We start from the raw sequence: 27,451 nt of genomic DNA, 5'->3' as shown, positions 1-27,451 counted from the left end.
AAATAAGAAAATTAGAATAAGAAAAATGCTTAATTTTCACAAATGATTCATTTTTTATTTAATACTCTGAAAGCTCTGGATTACAACCTGTTACCGTGGTTCTGATTATATATGGTAAATTACATTAAAACCAAAATGACTGCTTGTAGATATTATATTTTTGGGAGTCACATTAACTGATTTCTTTATAGAAATATAGAAAATTATTTTAAATAAATGGTCAATAAAGCATTATGTAGCCTAAAACTTAACAAATCCACCAAAATGGTGGAAAAATGTGAATAAATTTCATTGTTTCACCTCAAGAAAACTTACATAAAATCAAGGCAAATTTATTAATATAACAAATGAAAAAATAAAACAGTTGATCCAAGTTTACAGAATAAGGAACCAGAAACTGAACAACAAAAACCATCAGAATAATCTGAATAACCTGTAAACGTAGACCTGTAATCTGGTCCGCTGAGTCTCCTTCTGTAGATTTAAACTCTCCTTCGTTCTTTTTCTTCACTATGACCTCTTGCTCGCCCCCTTCAGGCCTTCGAGGACATCTACATCGAGCAGAGAAGGGTCGTTAAGGTGGTGCTCGAATATTCTGACAAGATCTTTACGTACATCTTCATCCTGGAGATGGTGCTCAAATGGCTCGCCTACGGTTTCAAGAAGTACTTCACCAACTACTGGTGCTGGCTCGACTTCCTCATCGTCGATGTAAGTTCTTCATCTGCTCCTTCAAACTCATAATCAGCCCAGCAGTGAAGGAATGTGTGGATTCTGATAAATGATCTGCTCGTTAAAGCTGGAAACAAACGAGGAGGCAGCAGCTCTTCCGCTTCAGTCTACGACAGCAGAAAGTTGATAGTTACTGTGTTCTTCTGCTTCGTCTCCATTCTGCCAGATGTGCAGCATGCTCCTCACAGAACCTGAACCACCAGGGGTTAGGAAGGTTGTTGGTGCAAACACCTCTCCAGAAACATCTGAAAGTCATTTCAGATGTTCTGGAAATCCAGCCGATGCAAAGACCTGAAGCAGGAGAGAGATGCATCGTCCTGCAGCCACGCCAGGAGTTCAGCTTTAAGAATCACCTTGTTGATATTAAGCTGTAGTTTTTAGGATTTTTATGGGTTCTATTAAAGAAAAAGAAACTATATGGATGATAATTACTAACCTCTGCAGCTTCCACACACAGATCCAGACACTTTTAGAGTGTCCTGATGTCCTGCTGACTCTTGAAACATGCAGAGCACACGTAAAACACTGCATTGGTGTTTTTTTACCCGGACTTCTTCAGAAATGACGCCTCATGTTGTGACGTTTTTATTTGATTCCTTCTGAAGACAGAAACCCTCTGGGTCACACACATCCAAGCATGTAGAAGCAACAAGGGACACAGAGCTGTGTTTTATTACTGGGGACAGAAGTTAGTGACAGAAACTCCCAATTTAACCAGCGACCGCTCACTGTTTGCCACCAGGGGGCAGCAAACCAACCGAACAGGGTGACAGACCAAAATAAAGCTACATTTACCAAAAATGGCAGCATTTCACTCAGATCCCCTCTAAGGCTCTTTGGAGGGTTTATAGGTGTTTCTTTTGAATCTCTTAAGTTGTTTGAAGTCATCAATGTTTTGTCAGATAATCTGAGCGTTAATCATGAACTTTTAAACGCTGATTGTGGACTCTGCAGAGAAGACCTGTGACGTTGTTTCACAAATGTTTCCTGAATCTTGACATACAAATCAATTAGAAAAATCATATCTAAGATAGGATATGTGATTTTACAGGGAGTTTCCTCAAGTCCCTTTTTGAATAACCCTTCTGCTCCTCGGGAGGATCGCATGAAAAAATCTCCTAAATCCTCTCAGGTCTTCTTTCTTTTTACTGAGATCTTCCTCTTCTTCTCATAAACATGAACAAGGTTCACTTCTAGTGACTCTCAGCCATGTTCAGAGTCTACGGTGAGAGCAGCGGAGATACAATGAACGGCTAAGCTAGCCTCTAAGCTAGCCTCTAAGCTAACCGCTAAGCTAACCGCTAAGCTAGCCTCTAAGCTAACCGCTAAGCTAACCGGATGCATAAACATTAGAAATGGGCAGCCAGAAAGCAGAAGCTAGGAAGGAACGAGCACAGATACTGGTGTTATGTGAGAGCATCAGAATGATTGGCATGTGGGACATCAGATAGATAAGGTGATTCCCCTGGAAATGAAGGACAGAGGGGGAAGAGTATGTAACGTCTGTGGGTGAGAGCAGGAACAAAACTCTGACCAATCTCTGCCCTTTGGACCAAACAGGAAAGATTTGTCAGTAATGCAGTTTATATCAACTGACCATAACAATGGCTCTCTTTACCAGCAACTTTATGGGTTTACAAAAAGAAAGTAAAGCTAAAGGAAGATAATTTAGAAATAAAGCTGACTTATAAGCACTGGCAGACATTAAGCCCAGCAGCAACAGGATCGCTGCTTTCTGTCACTAATAAAATGATGTTAGCTGGACGAAGTTTGGCTCCATCCTTTGCTCTTGTTGAGGTTCGCTGGGTTTATTGTTCTAATACAAATAAGAAGGAATCCGATTAGTGGTCTTTGTGGGACTCCATCTTGTAGGTTTGATGTCCTTCAGCTGACTGGAAGACGCACACAGTGCCTTGATCTTAATTTTAGCATTTATTTCAGCTTTTGAATCATCAGACTCGTCACTGTTACAGTTAATTATAGGATTTAAGCACCTAATAATGAGTTAGTTCTGTTTGTCTGGAGAAGTATTCTGAGACCCAGCAGCTGTCTGGTTTAATGTCTGAGCGGTTCTGTTGGACGGGTCCACCTTCTCCTGCCGCTGACCTTCACACTGTGTAACCTGTAGATCTCAGTGTTGAGCTACCTGGCCCAGTTCCTCCCGGTGAACCAGGTCACCACCCTGCGGGTGCTGAGGACGCTCAGGGCGCTCCGTCCTATCCGGGCCGCGTCCCGCTTCGCTGGTATCAGGGTAAGAACCAGCTGAACGCTGAGCCCAGGCCTGCCCAGGTTCTGTGGGGTTCTGGTTCCTGTCTGCGATCAGAGGAAATATTTCAGGATGTTTGGACGCAGCTGCTGGGATTTACTACCAGCTGATGAAAGGATCAACAGAGTCACAGAATCTGTTACCTTTAAACTTGACCAGACTTCTGAGGTTCTTTTACTGAATTGGACCCAACGTGTTCTTCCAGCAAATCTAGCTAAAATCTTCTGAGGATCATAAAGCAGAAACAACCTGAAATATTTGCTCAGCTTTGGTGCCGGAGACTCGTCCGCTCAAACCTCTCAGTCCTTTCTGGGCTGTTTTCCTGCTTTAAAACAGAAATAATCAGATTTATTTCCTACCTGCAGCGCCTCCTGGACGCGTTCAGTAACATCACATCCCTCTAGGTTTAACAGGTCAGAGCAGCGCATCACTAACTCTGTCCATCCTCTCTTCTCTTCAGCAGGATCGTTCTACCGGCTGATGATTAAACTCTCCTCCTTCCCTCCGTCTTTAGCCGTGTTAGAATAGACGTTAACGCTCCTCCTTCTCTTCTTTCTCCCTTCCTCTTCCTCCTGCCTCTCTCTTTCCTTCCCCCCTCCCCTCTCGCTCCTCCAGGTTTCATTGGTCAGTTTGGTGGCCAACACGTTGGGTTATTCCGACTTGGCAGCCATCAAATCCCTGCGGACGCTGCGGGCCCTGCGGCCCCTCAGAGCCCTCTCCAGATTTGAAGGCATGAGGGTAAGAGTCAGTATTAATCTGAGCAAACACACCTGAGCACCAGCTGCCAGCAACTATTTACACTCGTTTGGTCTTATTTAGCTGAAAAAGGAAGCATAAACATAGAAGGTCTGAATCATTATGCAGCCGCCTGTTGACCCTGATCCATTCGGCTCTGAAGTTCAACCGAGTTTCTCAGTTATAGCTTATTTTAGGTGGCAGCGTTGCCATGAATAAGATTCATAAAGACGTGTTTCTCAGTGAAAAGCTTCAGTTAAATTGGAACTGCAGGATTATATTTAAAAACAGAAACACACTGAACAGTTTTCTGCACCTAAAGGACAAACTGGATCTCATTCATTCATTTTTTGCTCTGCGTTTACTGCCTCTGAGAGATTTCAAGTAAAAGTTATGTTCAATGAAACAGGAAGTTGGTTTCTGACAGGAAGTGAGACATCCATCCATCATGCCTAACATTGCAGGGTCTTGGGGGCTGGTGCCTATCTCCATGCAGGTCCACCCTGAACACACAGAGAAAACATCACACCCACTCACATCTAGGGGCAGCTTAGAGAGACAAATTAAAGCAAGAGTCTCCTGGGGAGTAGCACCATGTGATTGGGCTCAAACTGGAGGAGGTCCAACAGCCTACAGAGATCCAGTCATGGCCTGAAAGGCCTAAAGAGGGTAGAGAGTACCGAGAAACCTCCATCCAACCTCCAGGGACGTTCTCTCCCTCCATAGAACCGCTTTGGTTTCCAGATCTGATCAGATCTGCTCATAACCAGAGAAACCTGCAGCAGGTCATGTGACGGCGTCCTGTGTGACATCACATGTGAATCCACCACGTGTGTCTGTGTTTGCGTCTGAGAGGGTAAACACGTTAAAAGCATGTTAAAACGTGTTAGAAACAGGTTAAAAACACTTTAGAAATGTGAAAACATGTTAGACACGTTAAATATCATGTTAAAACACATTAGACGTGTTAGAAACACATTAAAACATGTTAAAATATGTTACAAGCATGTTAAAAACATTTTTAAATCTGTTAGAACCATGTTAAAAACACGTTAGACATGTTACAAGCATGTTAATAAACATGTTAAGATCATGTTAAAACATGTTACAAGCATGTTAAAAACGCTAAAAAAACGTTAGACATGTTAGAAACACTAAAAATATGTTAAAACGTTTTAGAAGCATGTTAAAACATGTTAGAAACACGTTAAACATGTTGAAACATTCACTTTTCAATTCAATTGAATTAAATTTTATTTACATAGCGCCATATCATGAAGCATGTCATGTCAACGCACTTTACAAAGTCAGAATCAATCAGATTATACAGAAACATGTAAGGAGTATGTTTAAAACATGTTAAAAACGTTAAAAAAACGTTAGACATGTTAGAAACACACTAAAAATATGTTAAAACGTTTTAGAAGCATGTTAAAACATGTTAGAAACACGTTAAACATGTTAAAACATTCACTTTTCAATTCAATTCAATTTTATTTTTATAGCGCCAATTCATGAAGCATGTCATGTCAACGCACTTTACAAAGTCAAATTCAATCAGATTATACAGAAACATGTTACAAGTATGTTTAAAACATGTTAAAAACACGTTAGAAGCATGTTAGACATGTTAAAGATCAATTTTCTGAAGGGAACAAATCCTTTCTCCCTGAAACTGGAAATAACTGAATTAGATCAACTTTTTTATTCATCATTTATTCATCACCTGGGATCTGGCAGCAGGTCACTGGACCAACAGGTCCGGTTCACCTCCCAGTAGAACCCAGTTTGATCCAGATTCAGTTCAGTTCCTTCCAACTGAATCTGATCTGATTCCTATCCAACTGAATCCAGATCCGGATCATCAAACAGAACCAGTCCACGTCCTTTAGGAGAGGCGGACCAGCTAATTGAGCCTTTGGCTTGTTGATAATCAAACAGTCGTTAAACACAGAGAGTTTGTAGTGAAGTGGTTCTGATTGGACCGAGGCCTTCAGGAGGAAACGGATCAGTCTGTTTCTGGGAGCTTTGGCTGAAACCAGGCAGTGTTTTGGTTCTCTGGTGGCTTTGAAGTTTCCTCCTGCATCTCATCACCTTTCTCTGAACATCTCCATCCTTCCTGTCCGTCTCCTGGTGTCCTGAGGTTCCTCTGAGCCTCGCTCTTCTGTTTCAGACTCTCCTGTCAGTATTTAAATCCCCTTTAATCAGCAGAAAGGTCCAGTTCGCTGTTTCATCTGAGTTTCTGTCAGTATTACTGAGAGCGGGACGGAGTCGGGCTCTGCAGACCAGAACCAGCCGGCTGCTGGAGACCAAGAGTCAGACAGTCAGAGACTGATTTACACAATAATGAGGTTTATCTGGAGAAATCAGCACAAATATAAACCTGAATCAGATGAAACTTTTTAAAAATGAAGGAAAGTTCAAGGTTTTCCTCTTTAATACAGAAAACAATCTGTATTAAAATCTATGAAAATGTTTATTTCCATAAAGGGAAAAAAAGGGTTGAGGGTCTGAAACTGAATAAAGAAACGTTCTGCAGGGCGCTGACTCCGAGCCCCGACTCTCTGACCCGGTCTCGTCTTCCTCTCTGCTCTTCCTCATGTCGATGCTTCCAGCCATCCTCTTCCTCTGCTCTGGTTTCTGTGTAAAGAGGTGCATTATGGGTAGAAATGATAAATGTTGATCCGCTGATTTAAATGTTTCCATCAGTCTGCAGTAAAATGAAGCAGATTTAAATTATGGGAGCAGATTTTCTATGAATTAATCAGTTTATTATCAGCCAGGATGTGTTTCAGATCTCCTTTAAATTAACAGAAATTATGGCATATTTGCTGGAGTATGAGGGATTGCAGCAAAGCCATCAACAATGCAGACGACTCTCCTTGTGGCTTTACGCTTCCCCAGGAGTGAATGCTGCTTGGAGAGACTTTGATGCAATCAACTGGTTTCCTTATATAGGACATTTTTGACCAATCTGTATAATCTGACCCAATCTGTATAATATGATTGAACTTGACTTTGTAAAGTGCCTTGAGATGACATGTTTCATGATTTGGCGCTATATAAATAAAATTGAATTGAATTGAATTGAATTGAATTCATATTCTTCAGATCAAACCTGAAGAAAAACATTTAGTTTAGTTTTTTTCTCCCATGCAGGAACTTGATTCTGTGCTTCATTTTACTGTAAACTCACGGATCTCATGGAACATTAGACCTCTGCGTTCTTGGTGCTGCTGTGAATTTGTGAAGCGCAGACGTGTTTATCTGAACACGTATGTTGGCCGTTTGTCCCGCTGCTCCACAGTGACCCGTCTCCATGTCTCAGTGTGGTTCCTGAACCAGAACCCCCCCCCCCCCCCCCAGGGCGGAGATTCTGATGGCCCGTTGGAGAATCAGGGACCTGAACCATGACACGGAGGACTTGTTGTGTTTAACTGAGTTTACGGTGCTTCAGACTCACTGAATGTAAACTGAACAACCAGGAGTAGGGGCGGTTCTAGACAGGGGCCAACAGGGGCCCATGCCCTTGTAGAAATGGTCCTGGCCCCTGTTATGGCCCCTGTACTAAAGACATGATATTAAATACACTTCTCATAATTATTTGCAATGGCAAAGAAACAATAACTGATTGGTCACTTTGACCAATACTATTATTTGCCTATACAGCTTTACTCTAAAAAGAATTTAAAACTTAAGATGTTTCACGTTTAGCTTTAGCCGTATTGAGCAGGGGGGCAAAGTTTTCAACTGCTAGATCAGGACTATGAAACCTGCAGTTCCAGAGCCACAAGTGGCTCACTTAATATTATTACACAGTTAAATATTCCCATTTTATTGTTTAATTTTTTTGTTCTGTGCCCCTGTGAAAAAAACACTGCCCCACCTTGGCCCCCCTGGTAAATTTGGTCTAGAACCGCCACTGACCAGGAGTCTCCAACCACTGTTTAATCTGACATGTTTATATATATATATATATATATATATATATATATATATATATATATATATATATATAATGTTTCAACATTATGACAAATTCATTTAAAAAAATAAAGAAGAATTTATTTTCATCCAACAACTCTGTCCTCCATCCTCGTCCTTCTGAAGCTTTGCCTGAAATGAGCCTCTGAGGAACCCTGATTCCCACGCGGCCATGGGACCGCCGCCCTGCGGGAGGGCGGGGGGTTTTTTTGGGGGTGGGGGGATTCTGACCCGGAGACTCGGCGGCTCAGTCACCGGCTGCGTCCTGTCTGCAGGTGGTGGTGAACGCCCTGATCGGGGCCATCCCCTCCATCATGAACGTGCTGCTGGTATGCCTCATCTTCTGGCTCATCTTCAGCATCATGGGCGTCAACCTGTTCGCCGGAAAGTTCGGCCGCTGCGTCAACCGCACCGGCTACATCTACGAGGCCTCCGTCATCAACAACAGGTCCGAGTGCGAGGCGTCCAACGACACCTCGCAGCACTACTGGACCAAGGTCAAGGTCAACTTTGACAACGTCGGCGCCGGATACCTGGCTCTGCTGCAAGTGGTGAGCTTCAGCCGCCGTCACGAGGTAGCATCAGGAGCTGCTGGCTTTATGCAGCACTGTGACCGGTTCAGTCCACATCACTTTAGTATTTATAGCTGATCTGAAAGGTGTGGCTGAGGTTTGGTTAATTTAACCAAACGTCTGAATAAGAGCTAAATTAAATCTGTTAGGAGGGAAATAAAAGAAGCTTCAGACAAGAGTCAGACCTCTAATAAACCAGAACCCTGTGGGAAGAGAAATGGACCAAAGGAAGCAAAGTGTAACCGAGGAATCAGTTTCAGTTTCTTCTTCCACAGACAGGCAAGGCGAGTTTATTTATAAAACACGTTTCAGTAATAAGACGAGTCAAAGTGCTGAACATGAAGAGAACAGCAGAGGAAAGAAAAGAATTACAAAAACAGAAAACATTACAGAGGAAAGCACTTTTCAGTAATAATAGCAGCAGGTCTGAAATATAAGATAAGTTACTACAAACTTCCACATTAACATTTAAAGATAATCCTAAACAAATGTGTTTTTAATCTTGATTTAAAGGAACTCAGGCTTTCAGCACTTTTCCAGTTTTCTGGGAGTTTGTTCCAGATCAGTGGAGCATAGAAACTAAATGCTGCTTCTCCATGTCTGGTTCTGGTTCTGGTTCTGGTTCTGGTTCTGGTGCATAAAGGGAACATAAAGTTGTGTTTATAGATTAACTAAAAGTTTTCTTCTCAGAAGAGACCAAAACGGAGCAGAAAACCTGAAATCCCTGACATCCAGAGTTTTCTCTTCTATTCTCTTTTATTATATTCTGTTCTATTCTATTCTATTCTCACACTGACCCAGGAGTACTTTCTATGTTAGAGGAAAGGAAGGGAGACCAGCTGCTTCAGTGGCTTCATTAGGAGATAAACTCTGATCAGTTTTCAGGTCCAGAGGATAAAGCAGAGCTCAGACAGCAGCTCCTATAATTGCAGTAGCTGTGGTGATGTATGGAGGCAGCATAATGATGTGGGGATGATAAAAAGCATCATTCAGATCTAAATGTTATTATATTCAGATAGAATAACAGTTTTAGTCTCTAACATAAAATAAGATTCAGCTTCTCTATAATAAACATTTCAGGATTGTCCTTTTAAATCCTAAACTGTGCTAAATTATTTTAGAAGCAGAAGAAGCTAACAGGAAACGGACCGCTGGGTTAATGATGTAGTTTCTGTTCTGGTTGTACCAGACTCCTGGTCTCTGGTTCCAGAAGCAGCCGCCTGCAGCTCTGCAGCTCCCAGGTCTCCTTTCCAAAAGGTCACCTTTCAGTGTGGAGGCGGGGCTAAAGCGGCTGCAGTCCTCCTCCTTCCTGGCTTCATGCTCTGAATTCACACCTGGAGAGAAAAGCTCAGCAGGAACGACCAGAGCTCTCCACGGCTCTAAAGTTCATGTTTTCAGCCGCCCACCTCCTCCTGCAGGACTGAAGTGTTTCCCCCCCAGACCCCCCCCCCCCCCCCATCACCTCGTCCTTCCTCCTCCGCTCACCGCCTCCTCCTCCTCCCTCTGTAACTGAAGCTTCTCTGATGTTTCCAGGCAGGTTATCAGCGGCTGTAGACAATGAGACAAATGTTCAGTCCTGTGTGGAGATGACTGATGAGGCTGAACAGAACCAACTGGACCGTCAGGGTTCTGTTGGGTCTGGACCGCAGACAGGCTCTAAAGTTACAGTCTTTCTATCTCTTCACTTTTATCTCAAATATAAAGTTTTCTGAGCTGCGTCTCTGCTTCAGAACGTCCTTCCTTCCAGGTTTTAATTAACATTAATATAACATTTGATTCGCTGCTTCTGTTATTAATTCACCTGTTTTTGGTGTTTATTTGGTTTGGATGTCCTCCAACATCAGGCTCCACTTATTGCTCTGAAGGTTCTGCTCTCTGTCTCATTTTAGCCTGGATTTAAATTTAAGTTCAATCATTTCTAAAGAAAAACGAGCGTTCCTGAAATAATAACAAATAGTAAATTTTATTTTGCCGACTTTATTCTCATTTTCTGTCACTTTATGCTGTTTACCTACAAGTTTCATTTTTTTCTTTTATTTCTACCTATTTTGGGTCCTGATCTTTGTTCACCTCTTTAGTCTTTTATTTTTATTTTTTATCAGGAAACTCGATGAATAAAATCTGGTCAGGATTCCTTCATCCTCCTTTTTCTGTCCCCTCCCTCCTCTTCCTCCTCCTCCTCCTCCTTTCTTCTGGCGCTCCGTCGCCCACCTCAGGCGTCCTGAGAGCCTCCAATCAATCAGCGTCTGAGAGGCTTTTATTGTATTTTTAGAGAGGGGACGGGTGGGGGGGGGGGTATCAGGTAGAAAACAGGTTCACATATGTTATGCCATGAGCTGGTTGAATATGCTTATTATTATTATTAATTATAATTTGGTATTATAATTTAAATAATAAATCATTCAACTCAAAATTTCGCTATAACAAATATAGTTCAAATGGTGGTGATGTTAGCTATAAGCTTATAAGTATTTATACCACTAATGCATTAGTTAACTTGCTGTTATGAACTCATTTATGCTGGAATAAATGATCAGGTCGGACTGTTCACCGACCAGGTTTATCCAGCAGGCTGTGAGAACCCCAATGTAACTGCAATTAGAGTTTAAATCCTTATTCCTTATCACCATCCAATGATATTGTCTCTGTATTAATGTCAGATGTTAACTCCAAAGGAGGTTAGCTCTGATTTCTGAATACCCAGGCAACTGTGAATTGGACTGAACACAAAACAATGTCTATTCCGCAGTGGTTGGTTTTATTGAACCAAAAGCAATTCCCTGTTACAGTAATTCTCTGATTCAAACAACTTTGGAATTCTTACTCATTACTAAACTAAAACATGCAAAATATATATGTGGAAATAAAGAATAAAACAAAATAAACAATGGATTAAAATGAGCGGTTAGCAGATCTTAACTTAACTCAAAGTTGTTTAACACCGCCCTCGAAACACCGGCATTTCACGTATCAGCATTGATAGACAGAACAGCTTCGGGAATCTCACTGGACGCTTTGATATCTTACGAAAGCTAATTCAGCTAAGCTACCTACAGTTCAGATACACGTGACCCTCCCAAGATGGCTGCTACGATGACGTATGAGGGGAGGTCCTAATGACGTAACCACGCTTACGCTGATGGGGTAATGCCTCGCTTCGAGGGGCGTAGCTAACTGGGAGTTTAAAGCAAAGCCCGCGACTTGCTCGGACAAAGAGATTAAACTGATAAGGAGAAGCGAAAAGAGAGAGGGGGGGGGGAGCAGGGAAAAGATGCAAAGAAATAAGGCGGTAACCCACGGCGGGGTTATTGATGAATCACAAATCAACACAGCAAAATCAATTGTAAAATACATGCACATACAAAGAAAATGTTCAGCAAAATAATTCCAACTTCGTCGTGGAATAAAAGCATTAACCAACACCTACAAAGTTCTACGCCTGCCCAGGCACTTCTAAACACCCTGTTGGTGAGACAGAAATAAAAGGGGAGAGTCCGTTACTTTGAGATGCCTCGGGGCTGGTCCGGAGCGCTCCCGAGTGTTGCGGCTTTCTGGACGCGTCTTGACGAGCGTAGTTATCCGCAGGCTGCAGCGGGACCGGGATGGGAAGAAGCTGCTTCGTTTCTTCCTCCGGGTCCACAGTCGCTTTGTTGGCCAGACAAAGCGGGGGTCCTCTTCGATCACTGGGAGATATGGCGTCTCTCAGTCTTTTGATCAGAGGGAATTTAAAAGTACTTATTTTAGTCGACCTCCTGTCTGCACAGGGAATAGTTTGGCTTCGAAAAACTCTCGGTCCAGCGAGGAATTCGAGCACGTGTTGTGGGATCACCCCAACGGAAACAGCTGTGTGTGTGTGTGTCTTCTCGGGTTGGCTAAAGCCAGGGAAGAAGGAAGCTCATCGTGTGTGATCGGCTTTTATAGCCATCATCATAGCAACCTTATCTTGATCGGCGGCCATTTTGCCGTGTTGCGTGATGGGAGTTGGTGGCCATTTTGACCACATTGCATCATGGGTAACGCAGTCCGTTACGTCCCGAATTGATGCTGTTTCCTTGATCGGCGGCCATTTTGCCGTGTTGCGTGATGGGAGTTGGTGGCCATTTTGACCACATGAGTTGGTGGCCATTTTGACCACATTGCATCGTGGGTAACGTAGTCCGTTACCGCTTTCTGTCACGTCTGAACTGGCACAACATACCCCCCTTTAGCTTTGAAGAGTGGGATGCTGGTCACAGTCTTTAAAGCTACAACCAAGTCCATTCTGGCGTGACGAAAATCCGTTGTGCATGAGTGGAACAACCTAATAGTCTTTCTAGTAGTCCATTGGGATTCATGCAGTTCAGTTCATCATCCAAGAGGAGGAAAAACAAAGCATTCATTGTGCCTGGGTCAGTGACCTAGCCTGGGCAGGACTAAGCTATAGCTAGTCATTTCTATTGGCTAATAAGGCAACAATAAAGTAATAATAAAAAAAAATATATAAAAAAAAAAAAAAAAAAAAAGAGAAATGCAAACTTCACAATCACCATTGTCAATACATTCATTGGTCGTCAGGTTTGAACTTTGAACCAAAGAAAGGAGAGAGGGAAAAAGGGAAAGGAAAGAGACAGCGGTTCGTAGTCTAATCAGCTTATGGCCTTCAAGGAGCTGGTGCTACGAACCTGGGAGCGACAAAGGTGAGGGCGTCAATCCTGGTTTGCAACTGTTTGATCTGCTTGTATGCTGCATACGCCATCGCGGTAGTGATGGCCCATCCAAATACAAGGAGAACCACAATAATGGTCATAATGTGAGTGTCGGTCGACTCTGTAGCTCTGGGGAAGCGAAGCAGAGGGACCGAGCTCAACTCTGATGGAGTGAGACTGAATTTCATCAGCTGGGTGCCTGCAAGTAAAAGCTGTCTTTCAATGCCGACATCAATGCTGAAATTGTATCCCTTAAAGACATCTATTATTTCAATCTCTGAGTCATATTTGTCAACGTCAAGGTGATGCAGAACCATGTTTCCAATGTGGACTACAGCGCCTTGAGGTGGGGAACAGAAAATGGTTTGGTTGGGCAGTTTGAGTCTAGTAACTGTGTCGTGCTGCTCGTAGGATAACAGGGCTTCTGCCTCTGGGGTGCTAACGAGCCAGCGGTTACCTGCCCGCTCAATTTTGGTTTCCACACCTGCATCTTTAAGGGTCATTCTAGCCTGACAGTTTTGTTCAGGAGATTCATTCCTTAGACCACACAGGTAATTGGTAACGTCTCTGATAAATGGGTTGCTTGGGCATACCCAGTGGATGTCTTTGGTTTTGGTACACAAATCCAAATTAGGGACTAAATAAAGTTTGGGATCAGCATCATGATAGGCCAATATTGAGGGGGTTTGTAGGTGTACGTGGGTCTCACCTTGCCAAAAACCGACATTCAATACTGATTTAAGCCTATACACATTAGCTCTTTCAATGATGGGAAGGTTTAGCATAAATCCTATCTCCAAGTTGTCAGGATTTACAAATATCGGAATTGCACTACCTAGGCTATACGCCAGGTGTGTTTGTGGTGGTTGTAGTGTTTCACTGGAGGCAGATTTGAGAACCTTTTCGACCAAATCTATTGGTACCAGGTACGGGGGAATCCGTCCTTCAGCAAGGCTATTTATGGATGAACTAACCTCTCGAGTGAGATCCTGCATTAAATCTCTAACAACCTGAGTATACATCATGTCATTCTTTACCACTTCTGTGAGCGTTTCCAAAGCATGCATGGTGTTATTGAGGAGTGCAGAGTGTAGATTTACAGTAACCATTGTACCCTGAAGTGTTTTAGTTTGAATATTCAACAAGGTCTGTTGTAGGAGGAGTCTCTGTTGGATTTCTGGCATTTCTTCATCTAGCTCTTGTACGTGTCTCTGGACGGTCTTCAGGCTGACGGAATTCGCTGCTGAAAGACCAACTGAGAAAAGCGATCCGATCGCTGCTACGGAAGCTATCAGTCCTCCTAAAAATCTTTTTGGGCGTTTACTGCCACCAAGGTCTTCTTCAGTTACCATGAATTTCTGCAGTTGTCTGAGAATATGGATGGTAACCTGTTTGGTGTGTTCTACGGCGTCATGGACCTGAGTTCCGCGCGGTCTTCCTTCACTGAGCTGTGGGGGGAGTTGTACGTGTTTCCTGTACACATCCCATGGATCTAATCGCACAAAAACTCTTTGAGTGTGAAGTCTACAATGGGTAATAAGGAGCCCGGGCGTGTCCTGGAGGGCAGTACCGGTCGGGGGTCCCATTTCCACCACGTTAGTCGATCGGCTCACTGATGATCCGACAAGGATAATAACCATCCAGATGATCTCCATCCTGCAACAGAGAGATCTGAATTACAGACGTGAAATTGTATATGGGCGGTTATTCGTTTATTAGTGCATGTTTAAAATGCCCTATTTGAACATGCACTTGTCCTATGTAATGCTATGCATTGTTCTCTTCGCTGGGGGTGGAGTTAGGCTCCCTTCCCTGCGAGGAGAGTTTGGTGGACGGTTTAATTTGGTTCGCATGAACCCATTTGTACTCTGGACTTTGCCGGGGCTTCGGGATTCTTATCCGGTAAGCCACCGGTGAGAGTTTTCCGACAATTTCGAAAGGGCCAGCCCAGCTCGGAAGAAACTTCCTAGACCGACCGGACGGCTGGGTAAAACGGAAATAGAAAACCTTGTCTCCTATTTCATATTCCCTATGGGATGTTTTCCGATCGTAGTAGGCTTTGGCACCTTGCACGCTGGCTTCTAAGTTCTGTTGAGCCCACGCAAAAGTCGTTCGGAGATGGTCTTTTAAATCGGTCACGTACTGGTGTGCCGTGTAGGCGGTTGTCACACTGACGTCTTCGGGCTGGTAGATGAGATGCAGGGGAAGGGTCATTTCTCTCCCCGTCATCATCTCGAAAGGTGTCACCCCTGTGGAGCATTGTGGGGTCGAGCGGATGGCCATTAGGACCAGGGGAAGCTTTATGTCCCAGTCCCTGCCGTGGCTGTTGACATATTTCTTTAACATGCCGACCACGGTGCGGTTCATCCGTTCTACCTGTCCGGATGACTGTGGGTGGTAGGGAATGTGGAATTTAACTTCCACGCCCAACATATCGAGAAGCGCGGTCATAACGTTTGATGTGAAGTGCGTTCCTCTGTCCGAGTCGATGGACAGGGGAAGGCCCCACCGGCTGAAAACGTGATTTAGCAGCAGGACTGCAGTGGTGACAGCGGTGTCATTTGGTGCCGGCAAGCATTCGACCCATTTTGTGAAGCCACACGTTATTGTCAGGAGGTATTTGTTACCCCTTGACGATTTGGGAACTGGGCCGATCCAGTCAATCTGCAAATGTGACCACGGAAATGTAACCCCCCTTCGCTGAAGCGGAGCTCGGTTGAGTGGTCGTGTAGGTTGAAATTGGCAGCAGGTCAAACAGCCCTGTACGTACTCCTGGGTATCTTGCGCCATTGAAGGCCAGTACGCCACCTGTTGGAGGGTTTTTAGAGTAGCTTTGTAGCCTCTGTGTCCTCCTACCGGTGAGTCATGGGCGTGTGCCAATATGATCCCGCGATGGTTCACCGGAACGACCCATCGGGGTGGGCCATTTCCGTTTTGGGAGTAAACCAATAGGTTTTTCTCCAGCTTCAGGTGAGGTAAGCTGCGGCGGAACGCCCTCAGTTCTTTAGTTCCTCCGTTTGGAAGCGGAGTTATTCCTGTTGGTGGGCCGTTAGCCACCAGACCTCGGATGACGTGAAGGGTCGGGTCATGGTCCTGCATCGTACACAGGTCCTTGTCGTCTGGTTTGCGTCCCAGACAGAGGATCTCCCCAGAGTTTTGGGGGTTCTCCTGCCTTTCCCTGGTCTGTCGTCTGGTGATGGCGCAGACGGTCTGTGGATCTGGAGGGGAGCTGACGTCTTCTTGGAATTCCCATGGGGTTCCGCTTTCGGCTCCCAGTCTGGCCAAACGGTCTGCTTCGTCGTTTCCGTCTTTGTCTGGTCCCAGAGTACGGGAGTGTCCCTTTACCTTTTTCCAGTAGACGATCATGTCGCTGTTGGTGGTTAGACGGTCACACGCCAGGAATAGCTTCGAGTGTCTCACCTCCTTGTTTCTGGCGTTTTTTCATCCCGTTTCCTTTCCACAATGGGAGGTGGGAGACAAAACTGAGCCGAGCATAGTTGGAGTCGGAGCAGATCACCAATTGTTTCACACCCATGGCCGCTGCCTGCTGGATGGTGATGAGCACTGCTGCGACTTCAGCATACTGGCTGGTCTTGGGTCCCAACCGGTAGTGGTTAGGTTCGGCGGAGTCACATCCCACCCAGACAATCCCTACTCCGGCTCGGAGTTGGTGTTCATGCATGTAAGCACAGCCATCTGTGTAGACTTTTGGGAGCCCATGACACACGTTTTCGTCAAAGTAACGGTGGGTCGATGGGGGGCTCCCAAAGGTGGCTGGGACGCTGAGGGTCATGGTTTCTGTGTCGCACTCGCAGTGTTTGCACTCTGCTAACCCCTGCCCCAGCACCATTCTGTTGTTCTGGCTGTACTTTACCTCAACGTTGTAGCCTTGGAGTGCCATCATCCATGTTGCAATGCGACTGTTGGACACCCTGCCTTCTCTTAAGCGTTCGCTGTTCAGGAAGGTAACTGGCTGATGACATGTCTCGATGATCACTTTCTGACCTCCGATGTAGCTGCGGAAATGTTCCACTGCCCAAACTGTTGATAGAAGTGCTTTCTCACAGTCTGAGAATTTGACCTCTACATTGCTCAGTGGTCTACTCGCGTATGCCACTACTCGCGTGTCTTGGTCGTATTTCTGTTTTAGCGCGGCGCTCAGGCACTGTGAAGAGAAACCGGCTTCCAGATAAAACTCTTTGTCTTTGTCTGGGTATGCCAGGCAGGGGGCAGAAACGAGTTTCTGCTTTAAGAGCTGGAATGCCAGCTCTTGAGGCTCCCCCCAGTTGAACGGCACGTCTTTACGTAGCAGTTCAGTGAGTGGCCTGGCCATGTCGGCATAATCCTCAATGAACTGACGCGAGTAGTTACAGACCCCTAAGAAGCTTCGGAGTTCGGAGACATTTCCTGGAGCGGTAATGTCTTGGATGGCTCGGATCCTATTAGCTTGGGGTTCAATGCCATTTGGGCCTACTGTTAGACCCACATAGTCGACTTTCGTCCTGCACCACTGGCCTTTGGTCAGAGCTAGCTTAGCTCCTGCAGCGGTCAGTTGTCTTAGGACGTGTCTGAGTTCTGCCAAATGTTCTTCAAACGTTCGGCTTCTCATAAGGATGTCGTCGACATAAATGAGGTTCCCGCGTGTTGCAGCATCTGACATGGCTTTATGGAGAAAGATGTTGAACTCGGCTGGGGAGTTAGAGTACCCAAACGGGCATCTGTTCCAGGTGTACTGGCGGCTCCCGAAAGAGAATGCTAGTTTGTACTGGTCAGCCTGATCCACCTTCATTGTCCAAAAGCCATTAGCCACGTCCACAGTGGAAAAGAAACGCGCGTCTTTAACCTTCGCTAGTTCTTGGTCTAAATGGATCATAGGCCAGCGCGAAAGAGGTACTTGTTTGTTAAGAGCGCGATAGTCGATTGTCAGACGCCATTTCCCAGTTGGTTTTAACACCGGCCAGATGGGGGAGTTGTAAGTTGAGTTACATTCCCGGATTATCTGTTTTTCCAGCAGTTTATCGAGGATTTCCTGTATCGACTCATAAGCTGCCAGGGGAATTTTGTACTGACGCACGAAAGTAGGGGGTGAGTTTGGATTCGTTGGGATCCGAACCGTGTGCAAATCTGTGACCCCACAATCATTAGGATCCTTGGATAGAATCGACTGAAACTCATAAAACAGCTCCTTAAGTGCTGTCCTCTCAGTTTCAGTGGTCAGCGCATCAGCTTTTTCCAGCTGTTGCATGATTTCTGCTTCAAAGCCAGGGTAGGGCTCAGTGGGTGAGTCCCGGTCTCCTGGTTGATTTGGTGCTGGTTCTGTTGGGCCGGTTTGCTATCGCATACACCAACAGATTTCCTTCAGCTTCAAGCGTTGCACCACAAATGGATCCAGCAGGCAGAGCTTCATGTCGCCTGATTTGGATCATGTTGGAAGGAAAAGTAAACACGGTGTCTGGAGAGTCCTGTCTGCCGGTCAAGGATAAGGGCAGGTCTCCGATGACGGGAATGCTCAGCTCAAAGTCGTGGAAAGAGCTTTCGATGAGCACCCCAAGAGGTTTCTTCGCCACCATTTGGATCGGCATGTGGGTTGGATTCTCCACTAACAGGTAAGCTGAGCGATTGTTCAGCTCAAGCAGGGGTGTGCCCCGGATGACCAGGTTGGATTCCTGGAAATAAGAAAGGGGTTGAAAGTAAACCTGTGTGCTCTGTATTTGTTGTCCTTTCAGGATGGCTAATCTGATAGGTACACCTGCAGTCTGTGGTGGTATTAGCATGTTTGTCTCGCTAGCCACCTGGCAAGCCTGTGGGATGGTCTGCCCTGATCGCATGGCTTCAGGGGTGCTCAGGAAGGAACTTGGGGTCACGTGAGCTTGGGCCCACAGGACCTGGTTACAAGTGTCCAGCTGTGCACCCAGCCGTATCAGAAGGTCAGCACCAACAAATACTGGAGGATGTAAATTCTCCACAATGCTGAAAGGATGAGAGAGCTGTCTTGTGCCAATCTGTGCATAAAGTATGCACACCCCTGTTGCTTTCAGGAGCCGGCGAGGCCAGTCTGCTGAGAGCAAGTAGTGGCTGTGTTTTGTTTCAGCCAGATGGGGCTTTTCACGGCACAGAGAGTTGTACAGATCTCTGCTGATCGCAGACTTCTCTGACCAAAGGGCCAGCAACACGTCTGTCATGAATGTGCTTTCCAGGTGGACACCTTCGGCCACTCTGGGGTTATAGGGTTCAACTCCAGAGTGTTTAAGTGAGCAGAGGAAAGATGTGTGGCTGCTGAGAGAAGTTCTCTGATCGCTGAGAAGCGGGTGGTGTGTCAGAGGATTTGGAACTCGGCTCTGTTGAAGGCAGAAATGGTGCTAAAAGTTCTTTGGGCTCCTCGGAGCATGTCACCTGATTGATAGGGACGGACAGTCCACTTCCAGAAGTGAGGGGCTTGGGAGTCCCCACTTGGGCCCAAAGATGACCATGATAGCAGTCAATGAGTGGGGCTAACCTGTTCAACAGGTCCTGACCCACAAGAAAAGGTTCTGTGTCCAAGGTACATATGTAGATGGGGTGCACCAGGGTCATGTCACGGAAAGTGATATCTAACCACGCCCGTTTGGTGATGCATGACTGATCCTGAGTGTAGCTGGTGATGCCCACGTTACAGGTCTCCACCTGGAACGGTTTCCCAAGAGACACCATAGCTCTGGTCACCTCATCAAACAAATCTGAGCACATTAGACTGATCTCGGAACCCGTGTCTAAAAGAGCATTTGCAGTTACACATCCTCCGATAACTGTCGAGCAGTATAAGCGGTGTGCATTTTCATGATGGTTTAGCTCACCTAGAAACCTTAGAAAAGGGGCTTTCTGATCACCTGCTGATGGGATCTTAGAAGGTTGTTGGAGATTTTTCGGTTGGTTCCCCCACTTAATCAAATACACTCTGTTAGAAGGGGAAGCCTGGTCCACGCCTAGTCATGCTGGCGGGTGTTTTGAGCCTGGTTTTCCAGGAGGGTCGACAGGATTGGATGTTGGCTGGGATGGCTGCGGCGCGATCTGATGCACTGTTTCGGCTAGCAACCTGCGACAAATCTCCTCTATCTCCTTTCTCATTGACTCCTCCATGCGCAGGTTCCAGCCTTTGTTGTCATGTGTGCTTTTCGACCTTTCTGGCCTGTCAGTTTGCTTACCGTATCGAGCTGGATCCGGCCTGTGCCCTTTTTGAAACCTCTCACCTTCCATGCTGCCATGCTGACCTCTCCTATCCTGAGAAGCTTTCTTCTGCTGCGGCTCAAAACCATGTTGCTTCTTGGGACCAAATCTAGTTTTAGGTTTGAAGGGAGGCATCTCATGTCCCTCCAGACCTAAACTCTTTTCTGGTTCGGCTTGAATCTGCAGAACCTTTTTATCACTATCGGCTCCTTTGTTGGGCCGGACACGTGTTTCCCATGCCACCTGCGCGTATTTCCTGATTTCCTGCATGGTAAGTTTCTTGGTTCTACAATGCATGGTAACCTCATAACGCACGCTTTCATGAAGATTATGGAGGAACAAAGATTTGAAAGCGTGGTCTTCCTCCAAGCCGGGAGCATTTCGTCCCTGAAAGTAAGCAGCCCGCAAGCGACGGTAGTACTCTTTTGGTGCTTCAGTTCTCTTGTGCTGAATTGCAAAAGCTCCAAGAGTCGCAGAAGCTGGGTCTGTAAACACAGAATATTCTTCTCTTAAAGCCTGACAAAGAGCTGAGTAACGGTCACGTGTAGCTGGAGGGAGGCTTTCTATGAAAACATGGACACTTCTGGACGTGGTTTTCCAGATAAGCCTCAACTTTTCTCGAGCCGAGGGGCTATATAAGTCTAACAGACAGCGCTCTACCTCTCTGAGATAGTCATCAATGGTGGATTCTGTATTGCTAGGATCAAAACGCTCTATGTCTCGGGCCAGGGACTCAAGTTGACGCATCCGCAGTCCCTGTTCAGGGATCGGAGCTGGTCCATCTGAGTCCTCTCCTGACGACTCTTGCCTGTGGTAACCACGGTGGGAGGGAGGCTCCAGTTCTGACCACCTACCTGGCATCGGCGGCCGTTCGTGGGACGCAGGGGGACCCCCCCTGTCATGAACTCTTGTCCGTGGACGCAGTTCAGAGGAGTGGGGTTCACCTGTGTCCCAGGAACGGTGCTCTCGTCGCCCTGGTGGGGGGAAAAGATCACAGCGGACCGTGTCAGGGGTCAGGTGGGAAGCAGGTGTTTTCCCATGATTTACATCATGTGGATCAGTCCTGATTGCCACCTTAAGTTGTTTAGGCATTTCTTTTCGTATCACACTGCTATATCGGTCCTGACCTTCGCTTACCCTTCGCTCAGAAGGTGTCTGAGGGCCCAGTTCATCCAATGTCCTCCAGGTGTGATCTCCATGTTTTCCTTTGGAGTCCTCATACTCAGATCCTTCAGTCTGCAAGCTCATGTGATCCTCCTCTCGCTCCTCTGTGAGATGACAGCTGCCCTGAACTCTCTGTTCTAGCTCCCTGATTCTTTCCTCAGCTAAAACACGCCTCTCAGTCTCTAGCGTTAACCTTCGGTGGTATAACGCAGATAATTCACCCAAAACATCTGCTACCAATCTACCCTTTGGCTTGCTCTGGACCTCCTCCACCAATTCCTGAATTCTCCTCTCACAGTCCTCCATGTTAAACTGATTCAGACGGGTTTGTTCGTCCGGTGTCATTTTAAGCAGTGAGCTAATGACATCCTGGGCCTCCATTCCAATGGAATGGTTTGGACCTTCAGCTCCTTCAGACCTAAACACTGAGGAATCTTCACTATCCATTCTGTGTCAGCTATGGATAACAACACAACAAGTAACAACACTGTAATTTAGCAGAGCGCTAAATGACAGACAACAAATAACAACGCTGTATTCTAGCTTAGCACTAAGCAACAACTGCTAACAACAACTGTTAAGTGGCTTCACTTTAACTGTTAACAGCAAACACGCACTATGACTCACTTTACCGCAGAAAGTGGATTCAAATACGTGCGTTTAATTAGGCTGCGCAAGGGAAAATCAACCCTGCGACTTACAATTCCTATGTTTAGGAACGGTTAATATGCTTGTTTAACTTTGAGAATATTAACTTTGAGTGACATGGACCACTAACCTTTCGGCCAGTAATTAAGTGATAAAGCTGTGGCTTTGTTTGTGATGTAAGTTATTTAAGAACAGGTGCTCTACACATGTGTGGAGAATAGCAAAGTGTTTTGGAGCTTCAGAGGTGGCAAAGAATGACAGTTAAAACCGCTAAATTGCAACCTTAGTTTCAAAATCACAGCTCAATTTTGACCACTTATGATGAGCAGAAGGGGATAAAGGAGGAAAAAAAAAAAAAAGAAAAATGTTCAAAATAAAATAATAGTAAAAGTAAAATAAAATAAAAATTCAAAAAGGAAAAAAAAAAATTAAGATATGATAATAAGTAAAAAAAAAAAAAATATGAATAAAATAAAATTAAAAAAAAACAAAAAGGGCGTAACCGTAAGGTAAGTTTAAAGAAACTGACTTTCAAAACTGTCCCTCCGGGACACTGAGCGATCTAAGCTGTCTTTAAAACCGTGACTGCAACTACCTATCCTGGCCACCAGATGGAGGCAGGGTCTCTCTTTTCAAAGCAGAACACGACACAGACTCTGATTGACAAGTAGCAGACGCTGGCTGCTGTGTATTTCAATCTAGCTGACTTCCAGTCCAGAAATCAATATTCAAACCTCAGGTTAACAACCTCAAACCACCACAAACACGTATATATTTAGTAATGATACCTCCTTAATCAATTATGACTGAATAGTCCTTTTGGCAAGGTGAGCAGTCAAAATGCTGGAATATGGATTGTGTTCATTAAATTCATAAGTTGCTGGTTATTCGATTTAGTCTAAAGGAACGCCAATAAGTAGACTCGCCCACACAGGGAAACGCCAATTTATGTTATGCCATGAGCTGGTTGAATATGCTTATTATTATTATTAATTATAATTTGGTATTATAATTTAAATAATAAATCATTCAACTCAAAATTTCGCTATAACAAATATAGTTCAAATGGTGGTGATGTTAGCTATAAGCTTATAAGTATTTATACCACTAATGCATTAGTTAACTTGCTGTTATGAACTCATTTATGCTGGAATAAATGATCAGGTCGGACTGTTCACCGACCAGGTTTATCCAGCAGGCTGTGAGAACCCCAATGTAACTGCAATTAGAGTTTAAATCCTTATTCCTTATCACCATCCAATGATATTGTCTCTGTATTAATGTCAGATGTTAACTCCAAAGGAGGTTAGCTCTGATTTCTGAATACCCAGGCAACTGTGAATTGGACTGAACACAAAACAATGTCTATTCCGCAGTGGTTGGTTTTATTGAACCAAAAGCAATTCCCTGTTACAGTAATTCTCTGATTCAAACAACTTTGGAATTCTTACTCATTACTAAACTAAAACATGCAAAATATATATGTGGAAATAAAGAATAAAACAAAATAAACAATGGATTAAAATGAGCGGTTAGCAGATCTTAACTTAACTCAAAGTTGTTTAACACCGCCCTCGAAACACCGGCATTTCACGTATCAGCATTGATAGACAGAACAGCTTCGGGAATCTCACTGGACGCTTTGATATCTTACGAAAGCTAATTCAGCTAAGCTACCTACAGTTCAGATACACGTGACCCTCCCAAGATGGCTGCTACGATGACGTATGAGGGGAGGTCCTAATGACGTAACCACGCTTACGCTGATGGGGTAATGCCTCGCTTCGAGGGGCGTAGCTAACTGGGAGTTTAAAGCAAAGCCCGCGACTTGCTCGGACAAAGAGATTAAACTGATAAGGAGAAGCGAAAAGAGAGAGGGGGGGGGAGCAGGGAAAAGATGCAAAGAAATAAGGCGGTAACCCACGGCGGGGTTATTGATGAATCACAAATCAACACAGCAAAATCAATTGTAAAATACATGCACATACAAAGAAAATGTTCAGCAAAATAATTCCAACTTCGTCGTGGAATAAAAGCATTAACCAACACCTACAAAGTTCTACGCCTGCCCAGGCACTTCTAAACACCCTGTTGGTGAGACAGAAATAAAAGGGGAGAGTCCGTTACTTTGAGATGCCTCGGGGCTGGTCCGGAGCGCTCCCGAGTGTTGCGGCTTTCTGGATGCGTCTTGACGAGCGTAGTTATCCGCAGGCTGCAGCGGGACCGGGATGGGAAGAAGCTGCTTCGTTTCTTCCTCCGGGTCCACAGTCGCTTTGTTGGCCAGACAAAGCGGGGTCCTCTTCGATCACTGGGAGATATGGCGTCTCTCAGTCTTTTGATCAGAGGGAATTTAAAAGTACTTATTTTAGTCGACCTCCTGTCTGCACAGGGAATAGTTTGGCTTCGAAAAACTCTCGGTCCAGCGAGGAATTCGAGCACGTGTTGTGGGATCACCCCAACGGAAACAGCTGTGTGTGTGTGTGTCTTCTCGGGTTGGCTAAAGCCAGGGAAGAAGGAAGCTCATCGTGTGTGATCGGCTTTTATAGCCATCATCATAGCAACCTTATCTTGATCGGCGGCCATTTTGCCGTGTTGCGTGATGGGAGTTGGTGGCCATTTTGACCACATTGCATCATGGGTAACGCAGTCCGTTACGTCCCGAATTGATGCTGTTTCCTTGATCGGCGGCCATTTTGCCGTGTTGCGTGATGGGAGTTGGTGGCCATTTTGACCACATGAGTTGGTGGCCATTTTGACCACATTGCATCGTGGGTAACGTAGTCCGTTACCGCTTTCTGTCACGTCTGAACTGGCACAACAACATATTAATGTGACAGAAAGATGCAGCAGAGAGGAGGTGGAGAGGTGGAGAGGTGGAGTAAAGAGAGGAACGCTGAGAGAAAGAGAAGAAGGTGAAGCAGGAGACCTGAGCAGAGTGAAGTGTGGATGAGCCACTCCACCTGCGCTAAACCAGACCTTAAGAGTTCATCACAATCCCGTCACCGTGGCAACGAGGCCGGTCGGCGCGGCAACAGTCGGCGAGGGCAACCGTCCCATCAGCACCTGGAGAGTCCTCCACGCTGCAAAAGATGGTGCCGCTGCTTCAGGAGGTGATTCTGCAGAGATGTTAGCGTGAAGATCTGAAGCAGCAGATCATTGGTCAGATTAACGCTTCAGAAACCTGAAGACATCACAGCTGAACGTGACCAGAAGGTTCATTAGAAGGACAGATCTGTCTCCATGTCCCGTCCTCCAGGGAGGACAGAGACTCCTGGAGGAGCAGCTCCATCACCTGAATCACCTGCAGGCTCCTTACCAGGAGGAGGTCAGTCCGCCTGTGGAGTCAGGCCTGACATGTCAGCATCACCATGTGGAATTATTTAGAGTCCATGAGGAAACCTCTGAGTTATAAACAGGTTTTAATTAGAAATATAAATATAAAACCCTTCACAGGTTTCAGTTTGATTTTGGAGCCTTTTGTTGGACATCTGAGGCTCTCAGACTGAGACTCAGACTTAAACTCAGACTTAGGCTCAGGCCATGATGGTAGCGTGATGTTAGCGTGATGTTAGCGTGGTCGCCTGCTGCATCTGTAACTCCTGGTGTGGTCCAGTCTAAGCTGAAGGACCATCAAGGTGCTGCTGGTGTTCATCAGGGAGCAGGAGACCGTCTGCAGGGAGGAGGTCTGTCAGTCGGTGCTAAGGAGCTCAGCCCAGTGACTGTCAGCCTGAGGACGGCTCTGCTGCTGAGCTTTCTGGGTCTGAGCATCTTCTACAGTGTAACCCCCCCCCCCCCCCCGCTGTCATCCCATAATAACCACAGCTGGTAACCCAGGGCAACCGCTGCCTCCAGCTCTGAGTGACGGCTCCAGACGCCCACAGGCTGCTGGTCCTCTACCTGCCCCTCCCCCCCCCAGCCTCCCACGCAGAGGAAACATTCTTCTGTTGAGAAAATCAGCAGCAGGGATTGTTCCTTCATTCTGTGAAATTACTGCTAGATCAACCTTCAGTCTGACAGTGGAGGAAATGAGCAGAGCGTTGCCGTGGCGATGCGGAGAATCTCACCTGAGCCGCTGGAGGAGAGCAGCTCAGGTGAGATTCCTGAAGCCAGGAGACATTATCAGACTTCCCTGTGTGTCCTCCAGAGGTGGGCCTCCTTCTGGACGTCTGGAGATCCATTCTGTCCAGTTTCCTCCTCCAGGAGGCAGCGACCTGTCAGAGCTTCTGCCTCGCCTCCTTACCTGCAGACATCTCACCTGTCTGTGCCAGGCACGGCGGTGGAGGGCTGATGATGTGGGCTGGTTTTGCTGCCCTCTGACGTTTTCAGGCTGTTTATTGATGGAGGAATGATTCAGACTCATCTCAGGTAATTCTTGTTCTTGTTTCCAGGCAACGTTTAAAGGCTGGATGGAGATCATGTACGCTGCTGTGGACTCCAGAGCTGTAAGTTAGCGCTTAGCTTCCTGGTTCAAACATCAACAGACAGAAACTCAGAGGTGACATCGATAAAATAAGAGCATTAATAGAAATGTGAATAAAAATGAGACTATTTAGAAAAATGATGCGTCGAAACAATTTTTTTAAGCTGCTTGTTTCTGTGCTGCAGGTGGAGGAGCAGCCCATCAAGGAGATCAACCTCTACATGTACCTCTACTTCGTCATCTTCATCATCTTCGGCTCCTTCTTCACCCTCAACCTCTTCATCGGAGTCATCATCGACAACTTCAACCAGCAGAAACGAAAGATAAGTGTCAGGGCCAACACACAAGGCATCGCTGCGCTTTTATTCACTTAAAAACCGAGAGGATTTAATTACGTCTGATGATTAATTTCCAAGAGAATCACATCTGTTGCCTCATAAAATCTGATTTTAAACGGGTTATAAATTGTGTTTTAGGGACATAAAATCAATAAGCTGCCTTTCATTGTCTGCTGTAGATGGGATCTGTTTCTGTAAAAATAACTGAATTATTCTTCTTCATTTTAATTAGGAGGACAGGACATCTTCATGACGGAGGAGCAAAAGAAATACTACAACGCCATGAAGAAGCTGGGCTCCAAGAAGCCCCAGAAACCCATCCCTAGGCCTCTGGTACCGACACAGACCCATCCATCCATCCATCCATCCATCCAGCACCCCAGCCAAGCCAGCCATCCATCTATCAGCCATCCAGCATCCAGCCACCAGCCAGCCAGCCAGCCAGCCACCAGCCAGCCATCCAGCGATGCGAGCGAGCGAGCGAGCAGCGAGCTGAGCGAGCGAGCGAGCGAGCCAGCACACCCCACCACCCACCCAGCCAGCCAGCCAAGCCAGCCAGAGCCGCCAGCCAGCCAGCCCCCACCCACCCACCCACCCACCCAACAAGCCAGCCAGAGCCAGCCAGCCAGCAAGCCGCCATCCAGCCAGCCAGCCAGACAGCCAGCCAGCCAGCCAGCCAGCCAGCCAGCCAGCCAGCCAGCCAG

General features: G+C 45.8%; 1 protein-coding gene across 1 annotated transcript in view; it reads left to right on the top strand.

The window, feature by feature from the left end:
- scn5lab (sodium channel, voltage gated, type V-like, alpha b) overlaps positions 1-27,451 on the top strand; it is a 173,097-nt gene that overhangs the window by 139,649 nt on the left and 5,997 nt on the right. Inside the window, 6 exon segments of the mRNA XM_036124903.1 lie at positions 538-711; positions 3,614-3,736; positions 7,993-8,268; positions 26,378-26,431; positions 26,595-26,732; positions 26,976-27,080. Of these exon segments, the coding sequence (XP_035980796.1) occupies positions 538-711; positions 3,614-3,736; positions 7,993-8,268; positions 26,378-26,431; positions 26,595-26,732; positions 26,976-27,080 (870 nt within the window).

The sequence above is a fragment of the Fundulus heteroclitus genome, chromosome 21 (genome assembly GCF_011125445.2).
Source record: "Fundulus heteroclitus isolate FHET01 chromosome 21, MU-UCD_Fhet_4.1, whole genome shotgun sequence".
Taxonomy (NCBI): domain Eukaryota; kingdom Metazoa; phylum Chordata; class Actinopteri; order Cyprinodontiformes; family Fundulidae; genus Fundulus; species Fundulus heteroclitus.
Note: the sequence above shows the minus strand (reverse complement) of the source record. Positions and strands in the feature narration are given on the sequence as shown.